Here is a 19,785-nt window from a genome sequence, read left to right on the forward strand (position 1 = left end):
CCAGTGCCCCCCCAGGCCACCTTGGCTCTGCCCCACATCCTTTGGCTCCACCCCTGGGCCCTTGGCCCCCCCCAGCCCCCCCCCAGGCCCCCTTGGCTCTGCCCCACATCCTCTGGCTCCATCCCTGGGCCCTTGCCCACCCCCCAGCCCTGCCCCAGGGCCCTTGCCCCCCGCCCAGGCCCCCTTGGCCCCCACCCCAAGCCCCCTTGGCTCTGCCCCACATCCTTTGGCTCCACCCCTGGGCCCTTGCCCCCCCCCAGCCCTGCCCCAGGGCCCTTGGTCCCCCCCCAGGCCCCCTTGGCCCTGTCCCCCCAGCTCACCGGAAGCGGGGCGTGGGGGTGTAGGGGGGCGGCTGCCAGCTGAGCCCCTTGGTGAGCAGCTTGGTGAGGGCGGAGGCGGTGGCGCGGGCGGCGGGGGTGGGCGCGGGGGCGGCGCTGGCTGCGTGGTGGCTCCGCCGCTGCCGTACCGGCGAGCCCACACACAGCTTCACCAGCAGCCCGAAGAGCTCGGCCAGCGCCCGGCCCAGGCGCGACGAGGCTGCAGGGGCAGCACGTCAGCCCCGGGGGGGCCGGGGGGCACCCCCGCCCGCCGCCCCGCCGCCCCTGGCGCCCGGCCTCACCTGACAGCAGCGGCTTGATCTGCTTGATGCGGGCAGCCATGGCAGGGGTGATCTTGGCCTTGCCCTTGGCATCAGCGGCGCTGGGCTCGTCCGTCTCCATGGGTGCCAGTGCCTCGCTGTCCAGCCCCATGCCCTCCAGCAGCCCCTGGGCCGGGGGCTCTGCGCCTGCCCCGGCCCCTGGCCCCGGCGCCTCCGCCTCGCCCTCTGCGCGGCCCCGTTAGTGGGAGCTCAGCCGCCCCACAACACAGGCGCCGGGTCCCCCAGACCCCCCCCAGCACACCCAGGCCTTCGGGGGCCCCGGACACCCCGCCCCCTACCCCCTGGCTGGGGCAGGGACCCTCCCCATGCCACCCCCTGCCCCAGGGGACCCAGGCATCGGGCCTACCAGCTCTCCTGCCACCCTGGGGTGGGCTCGGGGCTGCCTTCTCCTCCTTCGGCACCAGCTTCTGCATGTCGGCCTGCCCGAACTCGCAGCCCGGTGGCAGGCTGGGCCGGAGAGGTCAGCGGGGCGCCCCACAGACGGGACGCCCCCCTGCGCCCCCCACAACGGGGGCACCCCACCCCCCTCGGCACCCCCTGTACCTGTTGGGGGTGCACAGCGACAGCAGCACGGTGCTCTCCCACACCAGCGAGCAGTAGAGCTGGCTCAGCTTCCCCAGCGCGCTGAGCCCCAGCTGCGAGCCCCACTGGTTCACCGAGATGGCCCGGATCTCGCTCTTGGGGGGGGACGACACACACATCAGGCTGTGGCCCCCCCACTGGCCGCATCGCCCCCCCGCGCCCTCCCCGCGCCCTACCTGCCCCACGCGGCACGTATGCACGAACATCATGATGTAGGCGTGGGCGGCGGTGAGGGCATGCAGCAGCGGGGTGGCCTGTGCCGAGAGCGTGGCGTCGGCGACGCTGCCAGCGCTCGCCAGCTCCCGCAGCAGCACCGAGCCGCCAGGCGCCTCGATGGGCCGGTGCAGCGGCTCCAGCGCCGACAGCACCGCGTCCAGCTGCAGCAGCCCCTCTTGCAGCACCTTGGGCTCGTGCGACAGCGTCTGCGGGAGCGTGGGGAGCTCAGCCACGGGGCCCTGGTGGGCCCCTGGGCCGCCCCCCTCCCCTGGCCCCCCCGTGCCCTACCAGGATGGACTTGCAGACACCGGCCACGGCTTGGCAGGCGGCCGAGGTGGGGAAGTCCACGGGCAGGTTGGGCAGCCCCAGGATGGTGACGAGGGGCCGCAGCCCCCGCTGTGCCACAAACTCCTGGCAGTGGTCGTCCGTCGTGTTGTTGCTGAGAATCGACTCCACGAACTTCATCTGGGGGCAACGGTGGGCTCAGGCAGGCGGGCCCCCCGAGCTCCTGCCCCCCCCGCGCTGCTGCCGACGCCCCCGCACCCCGCTCACCACATTGAGGATGTAGTCCATGAGCGGGATGGGGATCCGCTCCTCTGTGCCCACCACCCTGCAAGAGGCCGCGGCCGTGAGGCGGACGGGAGACTGCCGGCTTCTCCCGACTCCGGCTGGAGGGACCCAGGCGTCAGGGTCCTCCCCTGCCCCACGGTGGCACTCACTGCTGGCTGGGCTCAGCCTCGCTCTGCTGCGTGGCACTGAAGCTCTGCATGGCTTGCACCTCCTCCTCCTCCTCGTCCTCGCTGGAGGCCTCCTCGGCGGCGTGGGGTGAGCGCGGAGGGGGCGCCGCGGCCGTGCCGTCCGCCTTCTGCATCGATGGCTTCTGGCAGATGTACTTGGGGTCCCGGCCCAGGCTGCAGATCTCCTCCAGGAGCTGTGGCAGGGGCAGAGCAGGGCGGCTGAGCGGGCGGCCCAGCCCCCTCGGCGCGGGGGGCACCTCGTCCCCCCCAGCATCCTCCCACCCACCTTGATAATGGCGGTTGTGGCATCCGTCTTCAGTGTGGGCTGGTGCCGCATCAGCTCATCCACGGCGCTGCCCAGGTTGGAGGCCGTGTCTCCTGGCAGGGAGAGAGGAGGAAGAGGAGGGCTGGGACACCAGGGCCCCAAGGCACCAGAACGCCCCATGGAGTTTCCCAGGCAGCAGCCCTCACCGAGGGGATCGGAGCTGCGGCGCCGGCGCATGGCAGGGAGGTAGTCGGGTGAGAGCAACACTTTGAAGAGGCGCTCGAAGGGCTGGCACTGCACAAAGGACTGCAGCCCCCGGGCGTTGAGGCACAGGGCGCTGAAGACGTTAGGCAGTGAGCCCAGCACCTCCCGCGTGGCGGGCACCTGCGGCAGGGAGAGGAGGGTGGCGTGAGTGTCGTCCCCCACCGCGTCGCCCCGCGGCCCCCTCCGGCCGCCCCACTCACGTCCTTGATGAGCAGCGCGTGCAGCATAACGTCGGTGAGCCCGTTGTCCTGCAGGGAGGAGAGCAGCGAGGGCTCCTGGAACACGAACACCGTCACCACCTCTGTCGCTGCAGCGGGATGAGACAGCGGGGCGCTGAGCATGGGCACGGCTATCCGGGGTGGCTCCCAGCCCCCCCGGGCTGTGGCGGGGGGCTCCAGGGCCATCTCCCTGCCCCACGCCAGCCCTCCGGGGCCCTCTGCGTGCCAAAACACTCACCCAGGAGGAAGAGCGAGGGCCCATAGTACTCAGCGTTGCTGATGATGTGCTTCAGTGAGGTGGGCAGGGAACCATCCATCACTGGGAGATGACAGAAGTCAGCGCCCAGAGGCCGCTGCCCACCGCCCACCTCAGTGCCTGGGGCCACTCACCGTGCCGGATGCCGTCAGAAAAAGCCGGGTCCTGGATGGCTTTCTTGAGAAAGTTGAGCATGGATTTCAGCAGGGCAGCTCGCTGCGGGATGCACTGCACGCCTGCGTGGGAGACAGGCGCGTGAGCCCTACCTGCGGCAGGGTGCCGGGCGTGCTTTGGTGCCCGTCACCTACCGCTGCGCGGGGCCAGGACGGTGGCGGAGCTGGTGCTGGGTACGGCGGCGGCACCCGGCGCCCGCGGCTCTGCTGGCGCTGGGGCTTCCTGCCGGGGCTCGCTGGAGGTGGAGGGGGCGGGGCTGCCCTCCATGGCCACGTCCGTCACTGTGGGGCAACAGCGGCGGGCTCAGAGTGAGGGCGGCAGGGCCCAGGCGCCCGGGCTGGTGTGGGAGGCATCCTCGTCTTCTTACCCTCCATGTCCGTCTCCATCTCCTCGCCTTCGGGGAGGGTGGCGGCGGCAGCCACCGGGCGCTGCACCTTGGGCTTGATGACGAAGGGACACTCGCGGCGGCACAGGTCCACCTCGTGCTGTGGGGCAGAGCGGCCGTGAGCGCCGGCTGCACCACAGGGGGGTCCTGGGGGGCCACCGGGGGGAGGCGGGGACTACCTCGAGGCGGTAGATGAAAATGGAGAGGCCACTGTGCGACTGGAAGGCTGCCATGTCCAGGTTGGTGATGAGGTCCACCACGCGCACTGCCCGTGTCACGAAAGTAATCTGGTCCTGCTCATCGCCCAGGAACTTGATCACCTTTCAATGGGGAAAGGGGGCATGGAGGCAGGATCAGCGGAGGGCATCTGGCCCCCCGGGGCCCCCCTCCAGCTGCCTCGCTCACCTTGAGCAGCGCCTCCATCATGCCGCAGGAGACCAGGGCCTCGCCGCCAGCATCGTAACTGGCCAGGTGGTAAAGAAAGGAAAAGAGGGCGGTGGCGAACTGGTGGGGGTAGGGCTCCATAGAGGGATCTGCGGGGAGCAAGACAGGGTATCAGCGCCGCCCGGCTGCCCCCCGGCCCCCCCCGGGGCGCCCTGCACCCACCAATCATGGCCTGGATGCAGTTGCGGACCAGGACAGGCAGGAAGCCGTGGTAGGAGGCGGTGCCAGTGCAGTCGATGATGCTGCTCAGCTTGGGGGTCCGCTCCAGGTGCACGATGGAGGTGAGGGTCCGCAGCGAGGCCGCCTTGATGTCCTGGGGGAGGCGGGGAGGCGATGGGGTGCCGGACGAGTGCCCTGGGGCACCACAGCGGCACTGGGGGGGGGACGGCCAGCCCCGGGGACCCACCATAAGCTGCTTGTCTGTGATCTGCAGCACGTCCACGAGCTCCTCGATGAGGCCGTTATACAGGATGCTGTTAGCCGACTCCTGCAAGGCGTTGGAGTACACTGCGGAGTGGAGACGAGGTGGGTCATCTCACGCTGGGGGGCCCGGTGTCCCAGCACCCCCACAACCCCCTCCTACCAGCAGTACCTAGTATGGAAATGGCGTGCAGCCGGGCCTGCACTGCCTGCAGCCGCTTCTTGTGGTTGGAGAAGCCGTGGGCCAGGCGGATGTGGGTGAAGAGCAGCATCTGTGGGGCGCAGCACAGGGTCAGCAGCTGCCCCTGGCGCGCGGCCGCGGGGGGCCGCCCCGGCCCCACACTAACCTGCTTGTCTTTGGGGATGCTGTACATCTTGGTGAGCGACTCCATGATCTCAGACGGGCTCTCCGAAATCTGCAGGGAGGGGAAGGGGGGATCAGTGGGGCACCTGTCAGACCCCTCTCCCCCACGCCCGCCAGCAGCAGCCCTGGCACTCGCCTTGTCCAGCTGCTCGATGTGGATGTAGTGTAGCGTGGTGCTGGTGGCCTGCAGAAAGAAGACAGCTGGTGAGGGGCAGCCGCACAGCACCGGGGGCCTGTGGCCCCGTGGTGGGGGGTCACGGCAGCCCCGCAGACGCTCACCCGTTTGTCCACCTTGACCTCGGCGCCTGGCTCAGCGTAGAACTCGAAGTGCAGCGTGGTGGCGCTCGGCGGGTACTTCTGCACCAGCGGCAGGGACGAAAACGAACGGCGGTGGGGGGACAGCACCAGGGCAGCGAGCAGCCCCTGACCGTCCCCCTCCAACAGGGGCTCTGGCCTGGGGGACGCTGCGGCCCCCGGGGTGTGGAGGGGACACGGGACGGGGAACGCAAGAGGGTTTTGCGGATGGCAGAGCCCGAGGTATCACACAGCAACACTCACCAGCATGTGGAGGTCGCGGCAGCACTCGGCCAGCCCAAAGCCATTTTCTTTGCCGCCCCAGCTCTGCGCAGAGGAGAGATGAGGAAGAGGAGCAGGAGGACGGAGAAGTCAGGCGCCTGGCAGTGGCCCCCCCAGCCCCCCACCCCCCCAGGCCACCCCTCACCTCAGCCAGGTGCTGGAGGCGGGAGAGCAGCGGCGTGCGCTTGTCGGAGCCCAAGCGGGTGATGTAGTTGGAGCGCTTGCTAAAGACGTAGAGCAGGTTGAGCACGGCCAGCACCACCTGCATGTCCGACGAGGCCAGCAACGTCGTCAGGTGCTGTGGGAGAGTGGGGCGGTGAGGGGGGGCCAACGCCGGGGCCCCCGTGCCCCCCGCGGCGCGCCCCACCACGGCCCCCGCACCTCGATGGAGCTATAGAGGTGCCGGGAAAAGCTGTACTCGATGAGCAGGGCGGTGAAGTTGAGCACAGCCAGCAACAGCGCCTTGAGCTGCTCCCGCTCGGGCCGGTCGCACGCCAGCATCCACGACATGTTCTCCACCGTGCGGCCCGCCTCCGCCAGGATGCCATCGAAGCGGTCCAGCAGGTCCACCCAGTGGTACAGCTCGCACTGGCGACAGCGCGCGCCGTCAGGGCCCGGCCGGGGGCCGCGCGGCAGTGGGGGCGGCCCCTCGCCAGCAGCACGGGGAAAGCCCCAACCCTCCGTGGCCCCTGTCCTGACATCCCCATGCTCTGCTGTTTCAAGCTCCCAGCCCTCATCTGCTTCTCTCCAGGAATTTGGGGTGCTGCATCCCCCTTGGTCTTAATAACGTTTGAGGAAAAGAGACTCAGCGCCTATCCCGCAGCATGCGGAAACACAGGGCTCTGTGTCGGCCCAGTGTGGGGGGATTTGGAGCGGAGAAGCTCCATATTGCCCCACAGATGAAGGACTCCGCATCCCTCCTGTAAATGAGGGGTTCCCCATCCCTCCCTCGGGCCCTGGTGCTCTGTAGGAACAAGGGGCTCGGGAGGATTCAGAGCCAAAGAGCTCCACGTCCCCCTCCTCAGACCCTGGAGACGAGGGGCACAGGGACAAGGGGGCCGCGGTGTCACCCGGCACAGGGGGATTTGGAGCTGAAGGGCTCTGCATCACCCTATGGACGAAGGGCTCCGCATCCTTCCCTTGGGCCCTACCTAGCACTCCACGGGGACAAGGGCCACAGCGGGATTTGGAGCTGAGGGGCTCTGCATTCCCCCCCCCCCCGCCGTGGGATGAAGGGGCCGTGCCGCTGCCCGGCACAAGGGGCTCCCACCTTCCCGATGTTCCATGTCTTGATCTGCTGTAGCTCCGCCAGCAGCTGCTCGTCGCCGCACACCTTGAGCTTCTCGATGAGGGCCCGGCAGTCGGCAGGCTGGGGGCGGAGGGGCCGCGTCAGCCCCCTGCCGCCGCCACCCCCCCGGCTCCTGCGCCACCCCCTGACCCCCCGCTCACCGCCTCCGTGGGGGTTTTCTTCAGTTTAGTCCTGTCCACTTTCATCTTCAGTCGCTTGTCTGGGCGCTGAGCCTGCAGGGTGATGCGGGGCTGCCGAGGGCTGCGCCGTCCCCCTCCCCCCACCGTGGGGGGCCCAGGTGTCCGGGGAGGCCCGGCGGCGCCGCGGGAGCCTCCCGCTGCCGCTATTGTTGGGCCGGGGACTGCGAGTCCCGGCAGGCTGCGGGCGCCGCAGCGGTGGCGGGGGGAGATGACGTCGCGGCTCCGCCAGGGAACAATGAATGTGCAAAACGCCGGGCGGGCGGGCGGGACGGATGGACGCGGCGGCGCGGCGCCGGCCGCCTCCCCGCGCCGCCCCGGTCCTGCGCTGCTGCCCCCGGAGGGCTGCCGCGGCCCAGCCGGCGCCGGCGATGAGCGCCCGGGCGTTAGGGAGCTCCGAGCCCGCCCCGGGCACGAGGGCTGACTCAGCCGGCGCGGCGCCAGCGCTGACCCGATTTGCCGCGGGGGGGGGAACGGGGGGGGGGAACTGGGGCTGGAGCCACCCAGCAGCGTTGCCGCCGCCTCTTCCGTGCGCCGGGGCCACCTTACCGGGAATCACAGCCAGTCCATCCTTGGCCCGGCGCCGTCCGAGTCGCTGCCGCGTGGGGCCCTGGCTGCAAAGGGCAGACGCTCTGCAAGTCGCAGACTAGTAGGGGGCCTGCGGGCGAACCGGCAGGGCAGCGTGAGGCCTTGGGGCCGGCTGGAGCCCGCGGAGCCACCTGGAACGGGGACGTGGGCTCCTGGAGACCCCGGGACGGGGCTGGAGCTTCAGGGCAGTCCCTGGGAGAGTGGGAAGGGGCGAACCCTGCCACAGAAAGGGACAGGGACGAGGAAGCCGCCGCGAGTGACGGCCCCTGTCACACCGGAGACAGAAGGTCCCAGGGGCCGGGAAAACCCCTAGCGATGAAACGTGGTCAAAACTTAAAAACGTAAAAAAAAAAAAAAAAGTTCCCTCAAAAAAAGCAGAGTGCCTGTGCAGCACGCTGACGCGGAGACACCCAGGAGCGCCTGGAGCAGGGGGCACGGAGGGGTGTTCCTGGGGGACCGCGGGGCCGGAGGGGGGCCGCGATGCGGGTGTGCGAGCCCTCCCCCTCAGCCAGCCCCACGCAGGAGAAGGGGAAGCCCTGGGCCTCTCGTGGCGTCTGAGGGGGTTTCTCCTGCGCCGCTCGCGGGTGGCAGAACCCGGCCCCATGGAATGAAAAGGCGGGGGGGAAGAGGGAGGGAAAGTAAAGCCTGGTGATGACCAGCTCCACTGTGGCAAAAGCCCTACGGCACAGGGGGAAGAACACGGCGCACCGGGGCCGGGGGGGGCGGTCCCCAGGCCAGGGAGGGAGGTGACCCCAGTGCCGCCAGGGGAGAGCTCAGCAGAGCCCAGGGAGGGGAGCTGGGGGAGCACAAGAAGGAAGCCAGCCCAGGCAGAAGGGCACTGAGAGAAGGGGGCACAGCACTGGGGGGGGGAAGGGGCACAGGGTGACAGGATCCCCCCCCCAAACGAGGGGAGGACCCCAGAGAGGGAGACACGGCACCTGAGCAGCCCCCCACCCTCGGCTGCAGGGACAAATACGAAGAAAAGCAGCTGAACCCCCCAAAAGGAACCACAAACAGCTGAGATCACAGCAAAAACCCTCAAAGCAGAGGAACACTGCGGGGGGGGGGGGAAATAGCCCCCTTCGATCACCGGGGGGGGAATCGTGGGGATGAGGGAAAAGGACAAGGCTGGGGGGAGGGGCAGAATTACGGTGACCGGGTGGGGGGAAAGGGGAGACAGAGCCGGGGGGGCCAAACCGCACAAGCCCAGGGGGAGGAACGTTAACAGCACAGAGCTGGTGGAGGGGACCGTGACGCCGTAGGAGACCGGGGGGGGGGCACACAGAGCTAGGGGGGGGGACGGGCCCTGCATGACGGAGCCAGACTGCCCGCCGGGGCAGAGCGGGGGCCCAAGCCCTGCCTTGTTGCCCGCCTCCCCGTAGGGCCGAGCCCCCCGCCCCCGCGGCCCGGCCGGTACCTGCTTGGGGGCGGGTGAGGGGGGCGCGTGGGGCGGGGGGGGGGGGGTCAGTGCCGGGCCCGGCCGCCTCCTGCCGCCGCCATCTTACACAGAGCCCCGGAGCCGCGGCCCCGCCGAAATCCCGCGAGAACTCGACTCCCGCGAGAGCGGCACGCAAGGGGCGGGGCGGCCGCCGCGGTCTCGCGAGAGCTCGGCGCGCGCCGGGAATGGGGGAGTGAAGGGGGGGCCAAGGGGAGCGCGAGCGGCGCCGCGGTGGGGGGGCAGGATCTCGCGACAGGACGTAGAAGGCCGCGCGAGATCCGGGCTGGCAGGGTGAAATCTCGCGAGACCTGGGGGGGGGAAACACTTTCCCGCCCCCACTCCCCAAGCAGCGGCCACACCGGAGGGGGGAGGAGGAGGAGCGCGTCCCCGCCGGCGGCCGCAACGTCTCGCGACAGCGAGCGGCGCCGGGTCTCGCGAGAGGACGTGCCGCAGCGGCACAAATGCCCGGCAAACCTCGCGAGACTTTCCCCAGACCTCTCACGGCCTCGGCCCCCACCCCCTCCCCGCGCCAGTAACGGCTCCATTCCCCCCCCACAAGGGGACATCGAGGGGCGAGCGGCGGTGACAGGGCGCCCCGAAGGGCGGGGTAGCCCCCGCCTGCCCCCTCCCCGCCCGCGGAAACACCACGTTCCGCGGCGGCAGCGGCGGCGGCCCGGGACTCACCGGCGGGCGAGCACCTCCCGCGAGACCTGCCGCGAGATCTCGCGAGGCCGCGGCGGGACACAACGGCCGGGGCGGGGCGGCGCCAGCTCTCGCGAGAGCCCCGCAGCCGCCAGAACTCTCGCGAGGCTCTAGGCGCCGCGCGCGAAGACGGGGGCGGGAAGGGGAGGAGCGCGGACCGGCGTTGCCTCCGCGGCCGGCGGCAGCGGCACCCGGAAGATCTCGCGAGAGCGGCTCGCGGCCCGCCCCTCCCAGGCGCTTCCCGCGAGACTCCCGCCGCTCACTTCTCGCGAGACGCGCGGCCGGGAGCTCTGCAGGGCCCCGGCGGGGGTCACGTGATGCACGGGTAACGGGCGATTTTCTCCGTTTTTTTTTATTCTAACGATATAAAAGTGGGGGGCGTGGCCTCGCCCGGCTCCTACAAAACGGGGCGGAGCTCAGCCCGCGGCGGGGCGACAACCAATGGGGAGCGGCCTCGCCCCGCCCCCCATCAACCTGAAGACGAGGGGTAGGGGTGAAGGTTTAAAAAAAAAAATCCAGCGACGACCAATCAGAGGAAGCTCCGCCCTTTCCTCAACCAATCCCGCGGGGAGAGGTGCAGTAGGAGAAGCCCCGCCCTTTGCTCTGGCAGCGTCCAATCAAAAGCAGTCCCGCCTTGTCACTGGGCAGCATCCGATGCCAAGAGGGGGGCGGTCACGTGGGCGTGGCCTCACCGCTGGTAGGCGTGGCCAGGCAGAGGCCCCACCCCTTCTCAGCGCTTCCCCTTGCAGCAACTCCTCAGGCAGCGGCTGGTGGGTTGGCACGGCCTCGCCGTGGGGTGGGTGTGACCTCGCAGCACGGTGGGCCTGGCCAGAGGGCCCCCCCTCAAAGCTTCTCCTTGCAGCGGGTCCCGAGGGTGGGGGGGGGGGGGTGGGCAAGGCCCGGCAGGAGCCCCGTCCCCCTCCACGAGGCTCCGCCCCCCCTCTCAGAGCAGCAGCTTCCCGTTGCGGTGGATCTTGAGGATGCGGCCCAGACGCTGCTTGGCCGTGGCCAGGCCCTTGCGCGGGCGCCGGCCTGGCCCCGCCACCGCCACCCCCGGGGGGCCGCGCGGTGCCTCGGGGCCACCCCGGCCCCCTGCCCGCGTCCCCCACTCCCCCGGCGCCGGCAGCGGCGCGCCCCGGCGCGGCCCCGAGAGGAAGACGCCGGGCGCCATGGGAGCGGGCGCCCGGCCCGGGGGGCCCGGACGCGCCGTGTACTCGTGGTCGGCCAGGCTGGGCGGGTAGGGGGGTGGCTCCGTGCGCCCCTCCCCCTCCCCCTCCCCTCCCCCGCCACCAGCCTCTGGCTCTGCCACCTCCGGTGACGACGACGCCAGCACCTCGGTCTCTGCCTCGGCCTCCGGCGAGGGCTCGGGCGAGGGCTCGGGTGAGGGCGGGCGGCGCTTGGCCGGGCCCTTCCGCCGCTGCAGCTTGCGGTGTTCCTGGGGGGCAGACGGGTGCTGTCCTGTCCCCGGGCCGCCCCCAAAACACCCCCGGCGCCCCTAAAACCACCCCGAACCGCACCCACCCGTACCCAAACGCCCTCAACAGCACCACGAAGGCCCCTGGCGCCCGTCAGCAGCCTCTGTGGCCCCCTAAACACCCCGCACGCCCTCACATCGACAGCCCGCCCCTCGAAAGCCCTGATTTTGCCCCAAATACGTGGCAAGCATTTTAGAAAGAGCCCTAGACACTCCCCCAGCCAGCGGCAGCAGTACCTGCTGGGCCAGCTTGGCGGCGGCAGCCGCCAGTCCCGTCTCCACCGAGGCCACGCGGGTGCCCTCCCGCACAGGGCGGCTCTGCCGGGGCAGCGTGGGGGTCACGCGGGCTGCGGGGGGGACCAGACACAGTGGTGAGCATGGGGGGGGGACCCCAGTGCCTGGGCTCGGCTCTGCCCAGAGCAAGGGCCCAGGCATCTGGGCCTGCCCTCGCACCTTTTGGGCTCCAGGGCGCATCGTCTGTGACCTTCTTCTTCTTTGGCAGCGACTTCAGAGCTGGGTCGTCCTCATCTGACTCCAGCGAGGGGTAAACTGAGGCAGGGGCAGATAGGACGGGGCAAGGGTTGGGGCGGGGGGGGGGAGCTGGCTCTGCCCCCCACCCCCACCGGGGGCCCTGGCATCCAGCACTCACTGTACTCGGCGTCCTTGAAGCAGGCACCCAGGCTGTCGTGCTCATCGGGGCTGGCCTCGTCCTCGCTGTCGGTGCTGCGGGGAGCCGGGGGCAGGCGGCGGGGGGCCCCCGAGGCGCCGGGGCCGCCCCGCTCGGCTGCCTGCCCTGCCGCCCACCAGCCCGGGGCCCCGGCCGCCGGGGGGGCCCCCGCTGGCAGGTTGGCCATGCGCAGCATGCCCTGGATGGCCTCCCGTGTGCTGGGGGAGGCCGGCGCCTCGCTGGAGGCGCCACGGCAGCGGTCACCCCCTGGCAACCCCCCCCAGTCACCTGCCCCCAAAGTGCCCCCCCAGCAGACCCCCCCAAACCCTTAGACAACCCCCTAACTCCCCTCTGATTAATTCCCCCAAATACCTCCTTGGACCCCGCCCCGATCCATCCCCCCCAGTGACCCCCATCGGTCACAGGCACCCCAGCCCCCGGGGACCCCGCCACACCCCATCCCATCTCCCCTCACCTGAGCTGGGGGTATTCGGATCCCCCCACTTGCCGGCTGGCCTTGAGCAGGTCAAGGATGCCGGCGGCGCTGCCGGCCCCCCCCTCCTCCTCCTCTGTCGTGTAGTCCTCCTGGGGGGATGCAGCCGGGGGGGTGAGCACCACAACCCCTTGGCGTCCCCCCCCAGATCTCTAAATTGTCCCCCTCAGACGACCAGACCCCCATACCTCGATGTCGAAGTCAACCTCTCCCGGCTCCCTCACCCGGTTCGGGTCTGAGCACGGCTTGGCCCGGGGCAGCTTCCGGGGGAGCCCTGGGGGGGGGGTGGGGGGGAGAATGACAGGGGTCACGAGAGGGCTTGGGCGTGGGGGTGGTTTGGGGCCCTCAGTGACCACCTCCCCATAGCTCCAGGCAGACGGAGCAGGTTTGGGGGGGGAGGGGGTCCCAGAGGGGTCTGGGGGGGGGATTTGGGGGCCTTCAGTGATCCTCAGAGCTCCAGGAGACGGAGAAAGTTTTGGGGGGTCCTGGGAAGGTCTGGGGGGGATTTGGGAGCCCTCAGTGACCCCCTGAGCTCCAGAAGACAGAGAAGGTTTCAGGGGGTCTCGGGAGGGTCTGGGGGAGACTTAGGAGCCCTCAGTGATCTCCCAAGCTCCAGGGGGATGGAGAAGGTCTGGGGTCATTCGCTAGCACGGTTCCCATGGGATTTAGGGGATCCCTGGGAGGGATAGGGAAGTCTTAGAGGGCCCGGCTTTGGGGTGACTCGCGGGGGGGGGGGTTGTGGCAGCTGGGGGGCAGTTTGGCCACGCAGGAAGACTCGGGGGGGTGCCTGGGTTTGGGGGGGGGGGACTCACGGGGCAGGCGGCGGGCGCCGCGGCGTGGCGGTGTCTCATCGATCTGCAGGTCCTCCTCAGAGTCAAGGTCGACGCCACGGGCGCCGGGGGGGCTTGGCGGGGAGGAGGGAGACGGGAGGGCCTGGGGCCGCCATCGCCCCCCGAGGCGGCTCCGCCGGGGCCTGGGGGGGCAAGCAGATGTCAGCCCTGCAGCTGACCCCCAGGCCCCCAAGCCGCTTCCTGCCCCACCGCACCCTGGATTCCCCATTTTACCCCCAAAATGCACCCCCCCCCCCCCGCGGCGGTTGCTCACCGAGCACCACAGCCGTTGGCCACCATGAGGGGCAGCTCCCCCTCGGCCGCCTCCGAGTCACCATCCGTCTCCTCCGGGCTGGAGCTCAACGCCTCCGGCTGGTGGTGACGGGATAGGGGGTGGGGGTGAGGGTCAGTGCCACTCGGGCCCTGTAATGCCCCCCCCGAACTGCCCCGTGGAGGGGCGGGGGGGGGTCCCGTGGCATCACCCCTCACCTCTTCCTCCTCCTCCTCCTCCTCTTCCTCCTCTTCCTCGTCCTCCTCCAGCAGCCCCAGGCCACGCGCAGGGCCCTGGCGTCCCTCCAGCTCCAGCGCCTTGGGCTGCAGGCGGCAGGGCCCTGCCCCGGGGGGGGCCTTGTGGGCGCCCCCCTTCCTGCCAGGGGGCTCAAGGGGGCCCCGGGGCAGCCCGAAGGGGGGCCCCGACTTGCCCACGCTCTGCTGGAAGATGTCCTGCCGGGGGAGGGGGGCAGCCTCAGCGGGGGCTTTCTGACCCCCCCCAGTCCTTCCCAACCCTCCCAGTCTGTCCCAGTCCCTCTCTGCACCCCTTACAGTGCTTTCTGACCCCCCCCATCTGTCCCAGCGCCCCCCACCTCCACCAGCCGGATCTCCTTCGCCAAGTCCTTGATGAGCTGCCCAGGCCGCACTGTCTCCGGGATCTCGTGCTCATGCTCAGCCAGCACCTGGGGGGGGGGGGGAAGGAGGAAACAGGTTGGAGGGGAAACGGGGGCAAAATGGGGCCAGGGGGACTGTGGCCTCAAAATGGGGACACCCCCCACAAACCCCCCACGTCTGTCCCAGAGCCCCCCAACCCCCCCCCACATCTGCCCCAGAGCCCCCCAAAACCTCCTCCATCTGTCCTGGACCTCCCCCCTCCAAAACCACCCCATGTCTGACCCAGAGACCCTGAACCCCCCCCCCCACAACCGTGTGCCCCAGAGCCCCCCCAAAACCCCCATGTCCACCCAAGAGACCCCCAAAACCTCCCCAAATCCACCTCAGAGCCCCCCAAATCCCCAGTGTCTGCCCCAGAGCCCCCCAACCCCCCACATGTGCCCCGGAGGGGCCCCCCCACCTCCTTGCGGGTCCAGGCACGGAAGGCCGTGGTCAGCGCCTTGGCCCCGTGCACCAGGTAGGCCACAGGGTGCCGGCGGTTCTCGCGCAGCCCTGGGGACGCGCAGGGACACCCTGAGGCTGCCGCCACCACGGGGCCGGGACCCCCCTGCCTCCTGGGGCTGGGCTGCGACCCCCCGGGATGGGGCACCCCAGGACTCCCCGGACCAGGCTGGGACACCCCGGGATGGGGCTAAGACACCCAAGGACCTGCTGGGGCTAGGCTGGGACCCCCATAGACCAGGCTGGGCCCCCCCCCGGACCCTAAAGGACCAGGCTGGAACCTCCCAGGACAAGGCTGACACACCCGAGGACCTTCTGGGGCCAGCTTGGTCCCCTCTGGACCAGGCTGGGACCCGTAGGATACCTAAGGACCAAGCTGGGACCCGTCCCCGGACACCCCAGGGCCAGACTGGGACCCCTCCGGACAGGGCTGAGCTGCCCAAGGACCCCCCTAGACCAAGCTGGGATCCCCAGAACCCCCAAGAGCCAGGCTGGGGCTCCCCACGACAGGGCCGAGACACTTCAGGACCCCCCAAAGGAACCCGAGGACCCCCCAGGGAATGCAGGAGCCCCCCAAGACCAGCCTGGCACCAGGGCTGGACCCCAGGAACCACCCTAGGGATGGGCTGAGAACCCCAGGGACCCCCCAGGACCGGGCTGAGGACCTCTGGGAGCAGGGCAGGAACCCGAGGACCCCAGGACCCCCCCGGGGCAGCAGGACCCACCTCGAAACGTGTCCAGCAGGTGCTTGCCCACGTACCAGCAAATGGTCTCAAAGTTGGGGAACTTGAAGAGATCGGCAGTGCTGAGACGCTTCTCGATCTCGTAGGCCCTGGAGGAGCCGGGAGCGCGTCGGGGAGCACGTCGGGGGGTCTGTGACGCCCCGCGACACCCCACAATGCCCCACAACACCCTGGCACTCACTTGAGCTGCATGTCGATGTTGAGGCTGTGCAAGAAGTTGCCCCCGAAAGCCAAGCAGTCGACGGGCGTCAGCACTGCATGGATCCAGCCTGGTGGGGGACAAAGCAGCGGGGATGAAGAGAGTCTGGCTCTGATGAAGGTGGGTAAAGAACCCAGGGGGACCCAAATGAGGTTGAGGAGATCCTGGGGGACATGGGGGGACCATAGCGGTGGGGATGAAGAAGGTCTGGCTCTGATGAAGGCGGATGAGGCATGGGGAGGCCCAAAAGAAGTTCAGGAGAGCCTGGAGGACATCAGGGGACTGTACTGCTAGCAATAAAAAGGATCTGGCCTGGATAAAAGCGGATAAAGGAGCACAGGGGACCTTAGGTTGGGGAGACCCTGGAGAACACTTTGGAACCGTGATAGTGGGGATGGAGAGGGTCTAGCCCTGAGGAAGGTGGATAAAGGACCTGGAGGGGGTTGGGGAGATCCCGGGGGACATCAGGGTGACTGTACCGGTGGGGATGAAGAGTGTCTGGCCCTGGCGCAGGGGGCAGCGGTAGCAACGGTCCACCTGGTCGCCGAAGAACATCTCGCCCTGGTTGCTGGAGCTGCTCCAGGCCTCGAAGAGGGCCAGGTTGGCCGGGGTGGGCCGGGCCAGGTAGAAAACTTTCTCGCCCTGCGGGATGGGGAACGGGGAGCCGTGTGGGGCAGGGCAGGGGGCAGCCACCCCCGCAGAGGCCCACGGCCACCCCGTAGCCCCTGCCGCTGGGCGCACCCGCAGCACGTGGTACCACACGGAGGTACCGCCAAAGTCGATGTGGAAGTCGGTGTAGCTGTCCCGGGTGCCCATGAGGCAGTACTTCTGCACGCTGGGCCGCTCGAACACTGACTCGCCCGGCCACAGGTTCTCCACCCAGGAGAGCTTGCGCACGATGCGCGGCGTCTCCACCAGGTTGGACAGCCTGCGGGGCAGGGGGGGAGCATCAGGGCTGGGGGGGCCCCCACAGCAGGGGGACGGAGGGAGGGAGGGAGGGAGGGAGGGACGCACGCGGGGACGCACCGGGTGTCAGAGAACTCGAGGCTGATGACGTTGAGGACGCGGTCGCGGCGGGCGCCGCAAAAGTAGGTGACGAAGTCGCCCAGGCGCATGCGGCAGTCGGCCTGGCGCGCCACGTCAATGACGTCGATCTCCTTGTCCGGGCCTGGCACGGGGGGGATGGGGGGGATGGCGACGTGCCCCATGCCGCACCCCCTGCCTGCCCCACTGGTCCCCTAGATACCCCTATCTGCCCTCAGCCTGTCCCATATGTGACATAAACATCCATCTATACCCCCAGCCTGCCCCACACATCCCACAGACACCCCTATGTATCCCCAGCCTGCTCCATGCACCCCACAGATACCCCTATGTACTTTTCAACCTGCCCCATAGATGCCCCTATGTACCCTGAGCCTGCCCCACAGGCCCCATAGACACCCCATGTACCCCCAGCCTGCCCCACAGGTCCCACAGACACCCCCACGCACCCCTGAGCTACCCCATCGATATCTGTGCATACTCTCGGCCTACCCCATAGACACCCCTATGTACCCCCAGCCTGCTCCACACGCCCCGGTCACCCCGATCTGCTGTATAGGCCCCATAGACACCCATCTACACCCCCAGCCTGCCCCACACACTCCATAGACTCTCCTATGTAACCCCAGCCTGCTCTACAGATACAGCTACGTACCCCTAATCTGCCTCACAGGCCCCATAGACACACCGATGTACCCCTAGCCTACCCCACATGTAACATAGACACCCCTATACAGCCCCAACTTTCCTCACAGCCCCCACAGACACCCCTCTGCACTCTGCACCCCCAGCCTGCCACACAGACACCCCTACGTACTCCCAGTCTGCCCCACGTGTAACACAGACACCCCTACAGAGTATTAACTTTCCCCACAGACCCCATAGATGCCCCTGCACATGCTCAGCCTGCCTCACAGACACTCCTCTGTACCCCCAGCCTGCATCACGTGTGACACAGACACCACTAGGTACCCCCAGCCGGCCCCACGGGCCCCACAGCACCCTGGGTGGTTCCTCACCAACATAGTGCTCGATGTCACGGGCGGTGAAGGTGGGGGGCGGCAGGGTCATGCCCAGCCCCTCCTTGCGCAGCACCAGGATGGGGACGCTGAAGCTGTTCTCCTCCAGGTACTCCACCGTCAGCTGGGCCCCACTGGGCTTCAGGAGCACCTCGTCGGCGCTGGGGGCAGCCACGGCGCTGGGACGGGCCTCACGGGGCCCTGGCCCTGCCGCCCCAGCAACGCCCCCGTGCCCTACAGCTCTCTATAGCTCTTGGGGGGGGGGGGGGGGGGGCAAACAGAGCCGGTTTTAACATCCCAGGGAACCTGCGCCCTGCTCGGGGGATTGTCACCACTATGACGAGCGCCTGTAGATCCATATAGCTCCTGAAACGCCCAGCGTATCTAGTATAAAACCCAGTATAAACTGTGAACCACAGAGAGACAGCGGGTCCGGCTCTCAGCCCCAGCAGCTCTCCGTACAGATGCTACAAGGCCCAGCTCCTGGCTCTATGGCAGCTACACGGCCCGGCCCGGCGCCCCCCCCGGCACCCGCAGCCCCCTCTCACCTGGGAAAGGTCCGGCCCCGCAGCTCCCGCACAAACTGGGCGCTCCCGGTGCGGATGGCGCGGATGGGCTCTGCGTCCGGCTGCTTGGCAGGGCCACGGCGCCGCTTCACTGAGGAACGGGGGCCACGTCAGGGCTGGGGGGGACCAGGAGGAACTGGCTGCCTCCCACCCCGGGATGGGACACTGGGAAGCAGCCCCCTGGGACGAGGGGGGGCACCAGTGCCTCCCCAGGCAGCTGTGCACTCACTGACGGAGGGGCCGTGCAGCTCCTGGCACTTGGGGCAGTGGTAGAGGTCGATCTCAGCCGCCGCATCCTCCTCCACCCCCACGCAGCTGTGGGGGGGGTATGGGGGGAGACAGGACACACAGGTCAGGCCCTGGCGGCTCCCCCGGTCCCCATGCTTCCCTCATCCCCCCTGTTGTCCCCCCCCATCCCCACAGCACCCCCATCCTCCCTGTCCCCCCCCCGGTCTCCCCCATTCCCCTTGTCCCCCCCAGTCCCCCCCTGTCCCCTCCAGTCCCCCCTGGTCCCCATGCTGCACCCCTTGTCCCACCCAGTCCCCCCAGTGCCCCCCATCCCCACCTGCCATGGAACCAATCCTGGCAGACATCGCACTCGATCATGAAGCGGGTCACGTCGTAGGGCAGCCGGCACAGGCAGTACACGGGCACGGAGGCCATGGCCAGGCCCGCTATAGGCACCCCCGCCCCCGCTATAGGCGCCTTCCGCCCCCGCCTCTGCCCCAGGGCATCAGCCCCACGGTGCCCTATAGGGGCAGCCTCCCCCCCACGTGGGGGGGGGGCACCAGCAGGGCTTCCCCTATAGAGAGAGGCTTCCTCTTCCTACAGCCAACCTCCCGGCCTCTATAAATTTCTGCTTTCCCCTTTCCTATAGCATTTCCATATGCAAAACTTAATGGGACACTTTCGGCTCTTCTCCACGGGGACCCAGTCTCCCCTTATCCCTTTTTCCCTTGGGAAACCTCCCCTTTCTTTCTATAGCGAATTCAGCCCTCTATAGGGGCTCCCCCCTTCTATGATGTACCAACCCAACCCCTTAACCTCCCTATAACACCTCTCTGTAGGGTCTCCGGGGGTCAGCGGGGCCCTGCACCCCTCCACACAGCTCTGTAGGGCCCATCCGACCCTATAGGGCTCCCCCCGGGTCTACAGTCCCCCCCCCGGGTCTATAGTTCCTCCCAGGGCCTATAGGGCTCCCTCCCGGATCTATAGCCCACCCCCCGATCTATAGGGCCCCAGGACGCCCCCCGAGGGTCTATAGGGGCCTGGGACCCCCCTCCGGCTCTATAGGGCCCCGGGACGACCACCCCTCCGGCTCTACAGGGCCCCAGCACCCCCGCCGAGGTCTGCGGCCCCCCAGGCCCCGGTGCCGCCTCCGCCGCTGCTCAGCTCCGGCCTCCCAATAAAGTTTATTCAAACGCGGAACGGGAAGGAGGGGGTGGGGCCGCGCCGCCATCTTGGGGTCACCGGAAGGAGGGGGGAGGGTCACGCGTCCCTGCCGCGCCGCCATCACGGGGAGGTCGCGCAGGCGCCGTGGCCGTGCTGCGAGCCGCGGCGCCGGACACCATCCTGGGAGTGGCGCCGAGGAC

The 19,785-nt window shown here is 69.3% G+C and overlaps 2 protein-coding genes across 8 annotated transcripts in view; both read right to left on the reverse strand.

Annotated features, from left to right (window-relative positions):
* HUWE1 (HECT, UBA and WWE domain containing E3 ubiquitin protein ligase 1) overlaps positions 1-9,974 on the reverse strand; it is a 30,470-nt gene extending 20,496 nt beyond the window's left edge. For 4 of the 7 annotated variants that reach the window (XM_064503429.1, XM_064503431.1, XM_064503430.1 and 1 more), the window contains exons 1-30: positions 9,755-9,974; positions 7,594-7,702; positions 7,009-7,080; positions 6,830-6,928; positions 5,941-6,147; positions 5,705-5,857; positions 5,542-5,604; positions 5,263-5,340; positions 5,120-5,167; positions 4,967-5,035; positions 4,792-4,891; positions 4,606-4,706; positions 4,362-4,512; positions 4,161-4,288; positions 3,935-4,075; positions 3,738-3,855; positions 3,505-3,651; positions 3,331-3,432; positions 3,179-3,259; positions 2,923-3,029; positions 2,665-2,842; positions 2,480-2,571; positions 2,176-2,387; positions 2,009-2,066; positions 1,745-1,921; positions 1,417-1,662; positions 1,202-1,335; positions 1,005-1,105; positions 620-823; positions 321-537 (exon numbers count right to left, since the gene is read on the reverse strand). In XM_064503429.1, the coding sequence (XP_064359499.1) occupies positions 321-537; positions 620-823; positions 1,005-1,105; positions 1,202-1,335; positions 1,417-1,662; positions 1,745-1,921; positions 2,009-2,066; positions 2,176-2,387; positions 2,480-2,571; positions 2,665-2,842; positions 2,923-3,029; positions 3,179-3,259; positions 3,331-3,432; positions 3,505-3,651; positions 3,738-3,855; positions 3,935-4,075; positions 4,161-4,288; positions 4,362-4,512; positions 4,606-4,706; positions 4,792-4,891; positions 4,967-5,035; positions 5,120-5,167; positions 5,263-5,340; positions 5,542-5,604; positions 5,705-5,857; positions 5,941-6,147; positions 6,830-6,928; positions 7,009-7,053 (3,557 nt within the window). In that variant the 5' untranslated portion in view covers positions 7,054-7,080; positions 7,594-7,702; positions 9,755-9,974. Of the gene's footprint in view, positions 1-320; positions 538-619; positions 824-1,004; positions 1,106-1,201; positions 1,336-1,416; positions 1,663-1,744; positions 1,922-2,008; positions 2,067-2,175; positions 2,388-2,479; positions 2,572-2,664; positions 2,843-2,922; positions 3,030-3,178; positions 3,260-3,330; positions 3,433-3,504; positions 3,652-3,737; positions 3,856-3,934; positions 4,076-4,160; positions 4,289-4,361; positions 4,513-4,605; positions 4,707-4,791; positions 4,892-4,966; positions 5,036-5,119; positions 5,168-5,262; positions 5,341-5,541; positions 5,605-5,704; positions 5,858-5,940; positions 6,148-6,829; positions 6,929-7,008; positions 7,081-7,593; positions 7,703-9,049; positions 9,205-9,754 lie in introns of those variants that run through there. The other 3 variants (XM_064503428.1, XM_064503427.1, XM_064503426.1) reach the window with 3 other exon arrangements.
* A 132-nt stretch (positions 9,975-10,106) lies between these two features.
* PHF8 (PHD finger protein 8) lies at positions 10,107-19,652 on the reverse strand. The gene is made up of 20 exons (XM_064503438.1): positions 18,759-19,652; positions 18,423-18,508; positions 18,176-18,284; positions 17,628-17,788; positions 16,591-16,732; positions 16,306-16,492; positions 16,044-16,206; positions 15,547-15,634; positions 15,348-15,454; positions 14,582-14,673; positions 14,100-14,189; positions 13,726-13,959; positions 13,511-13,608; positions 13,219-13,379; positions 12,595-12,680; positions 12,389-12,498; positions 11,896-12,152; positions 11,700-11,795; positions 11,484-11,593; positions 10,107-11,207 (listed from the first exon to the last, which is right to left on the reverse strand). Exons 1-20 carry the CDS (start codon positions 18,854-18,856, stop codon positions 10,716-10,718), a joined length of 2,967 nt encoding a protein of 988 aa, XP_064359508.1. The 5' UTR covers positions 18,857-19,652; the 3' UTR covers positions 10,107-10,715.
* Positions 19,653-19,785: the final 133 nt, after the last annotated feature.

The sequence above is a fragment of the Dromaius novaehollandiae genome, chromosome 37 (genome assembly GCF_036370855.1).
Source record: "Dromaius novaehollandiae isolate bDroNov1 chromosome 37, bDroNov1.hap1, whole genome shotgun sequence".
In the NCBI taxonomy this organism is placed as follows: Eukaryota; Metazoa; Chordata; class Aves; order Casuariiformes; family Dromaiidae; genus Dromaius; species Dromaius novaehollandiae.

Excerpts from the sequence above, each read along its gene's own strand:
- PHF8 (XM_064503438.1), bottom strand. The coding sequence starts at position 18,856 with ATGGCCTCCGTGCCCGTGTACTGCCTGTGCCGGCTGCCCTACGACGTG. Across the intron at positions 16,207-16,305 it reads TGTGGTACCACGTGCTGCGG|GGCGAGAAAGTTTTCTACCT; the intron begins GTGCGCCCAGCG and ends CCCATCCCGCAG. Across the intron at positions 13,960-14,099 it reads AGGAGATCCGGCTGGTGGAG|GACATCTTCCAGCAGAGCGT; the intron begins GTGGGGGGCGCT and ends CTCCCCCGGCAG.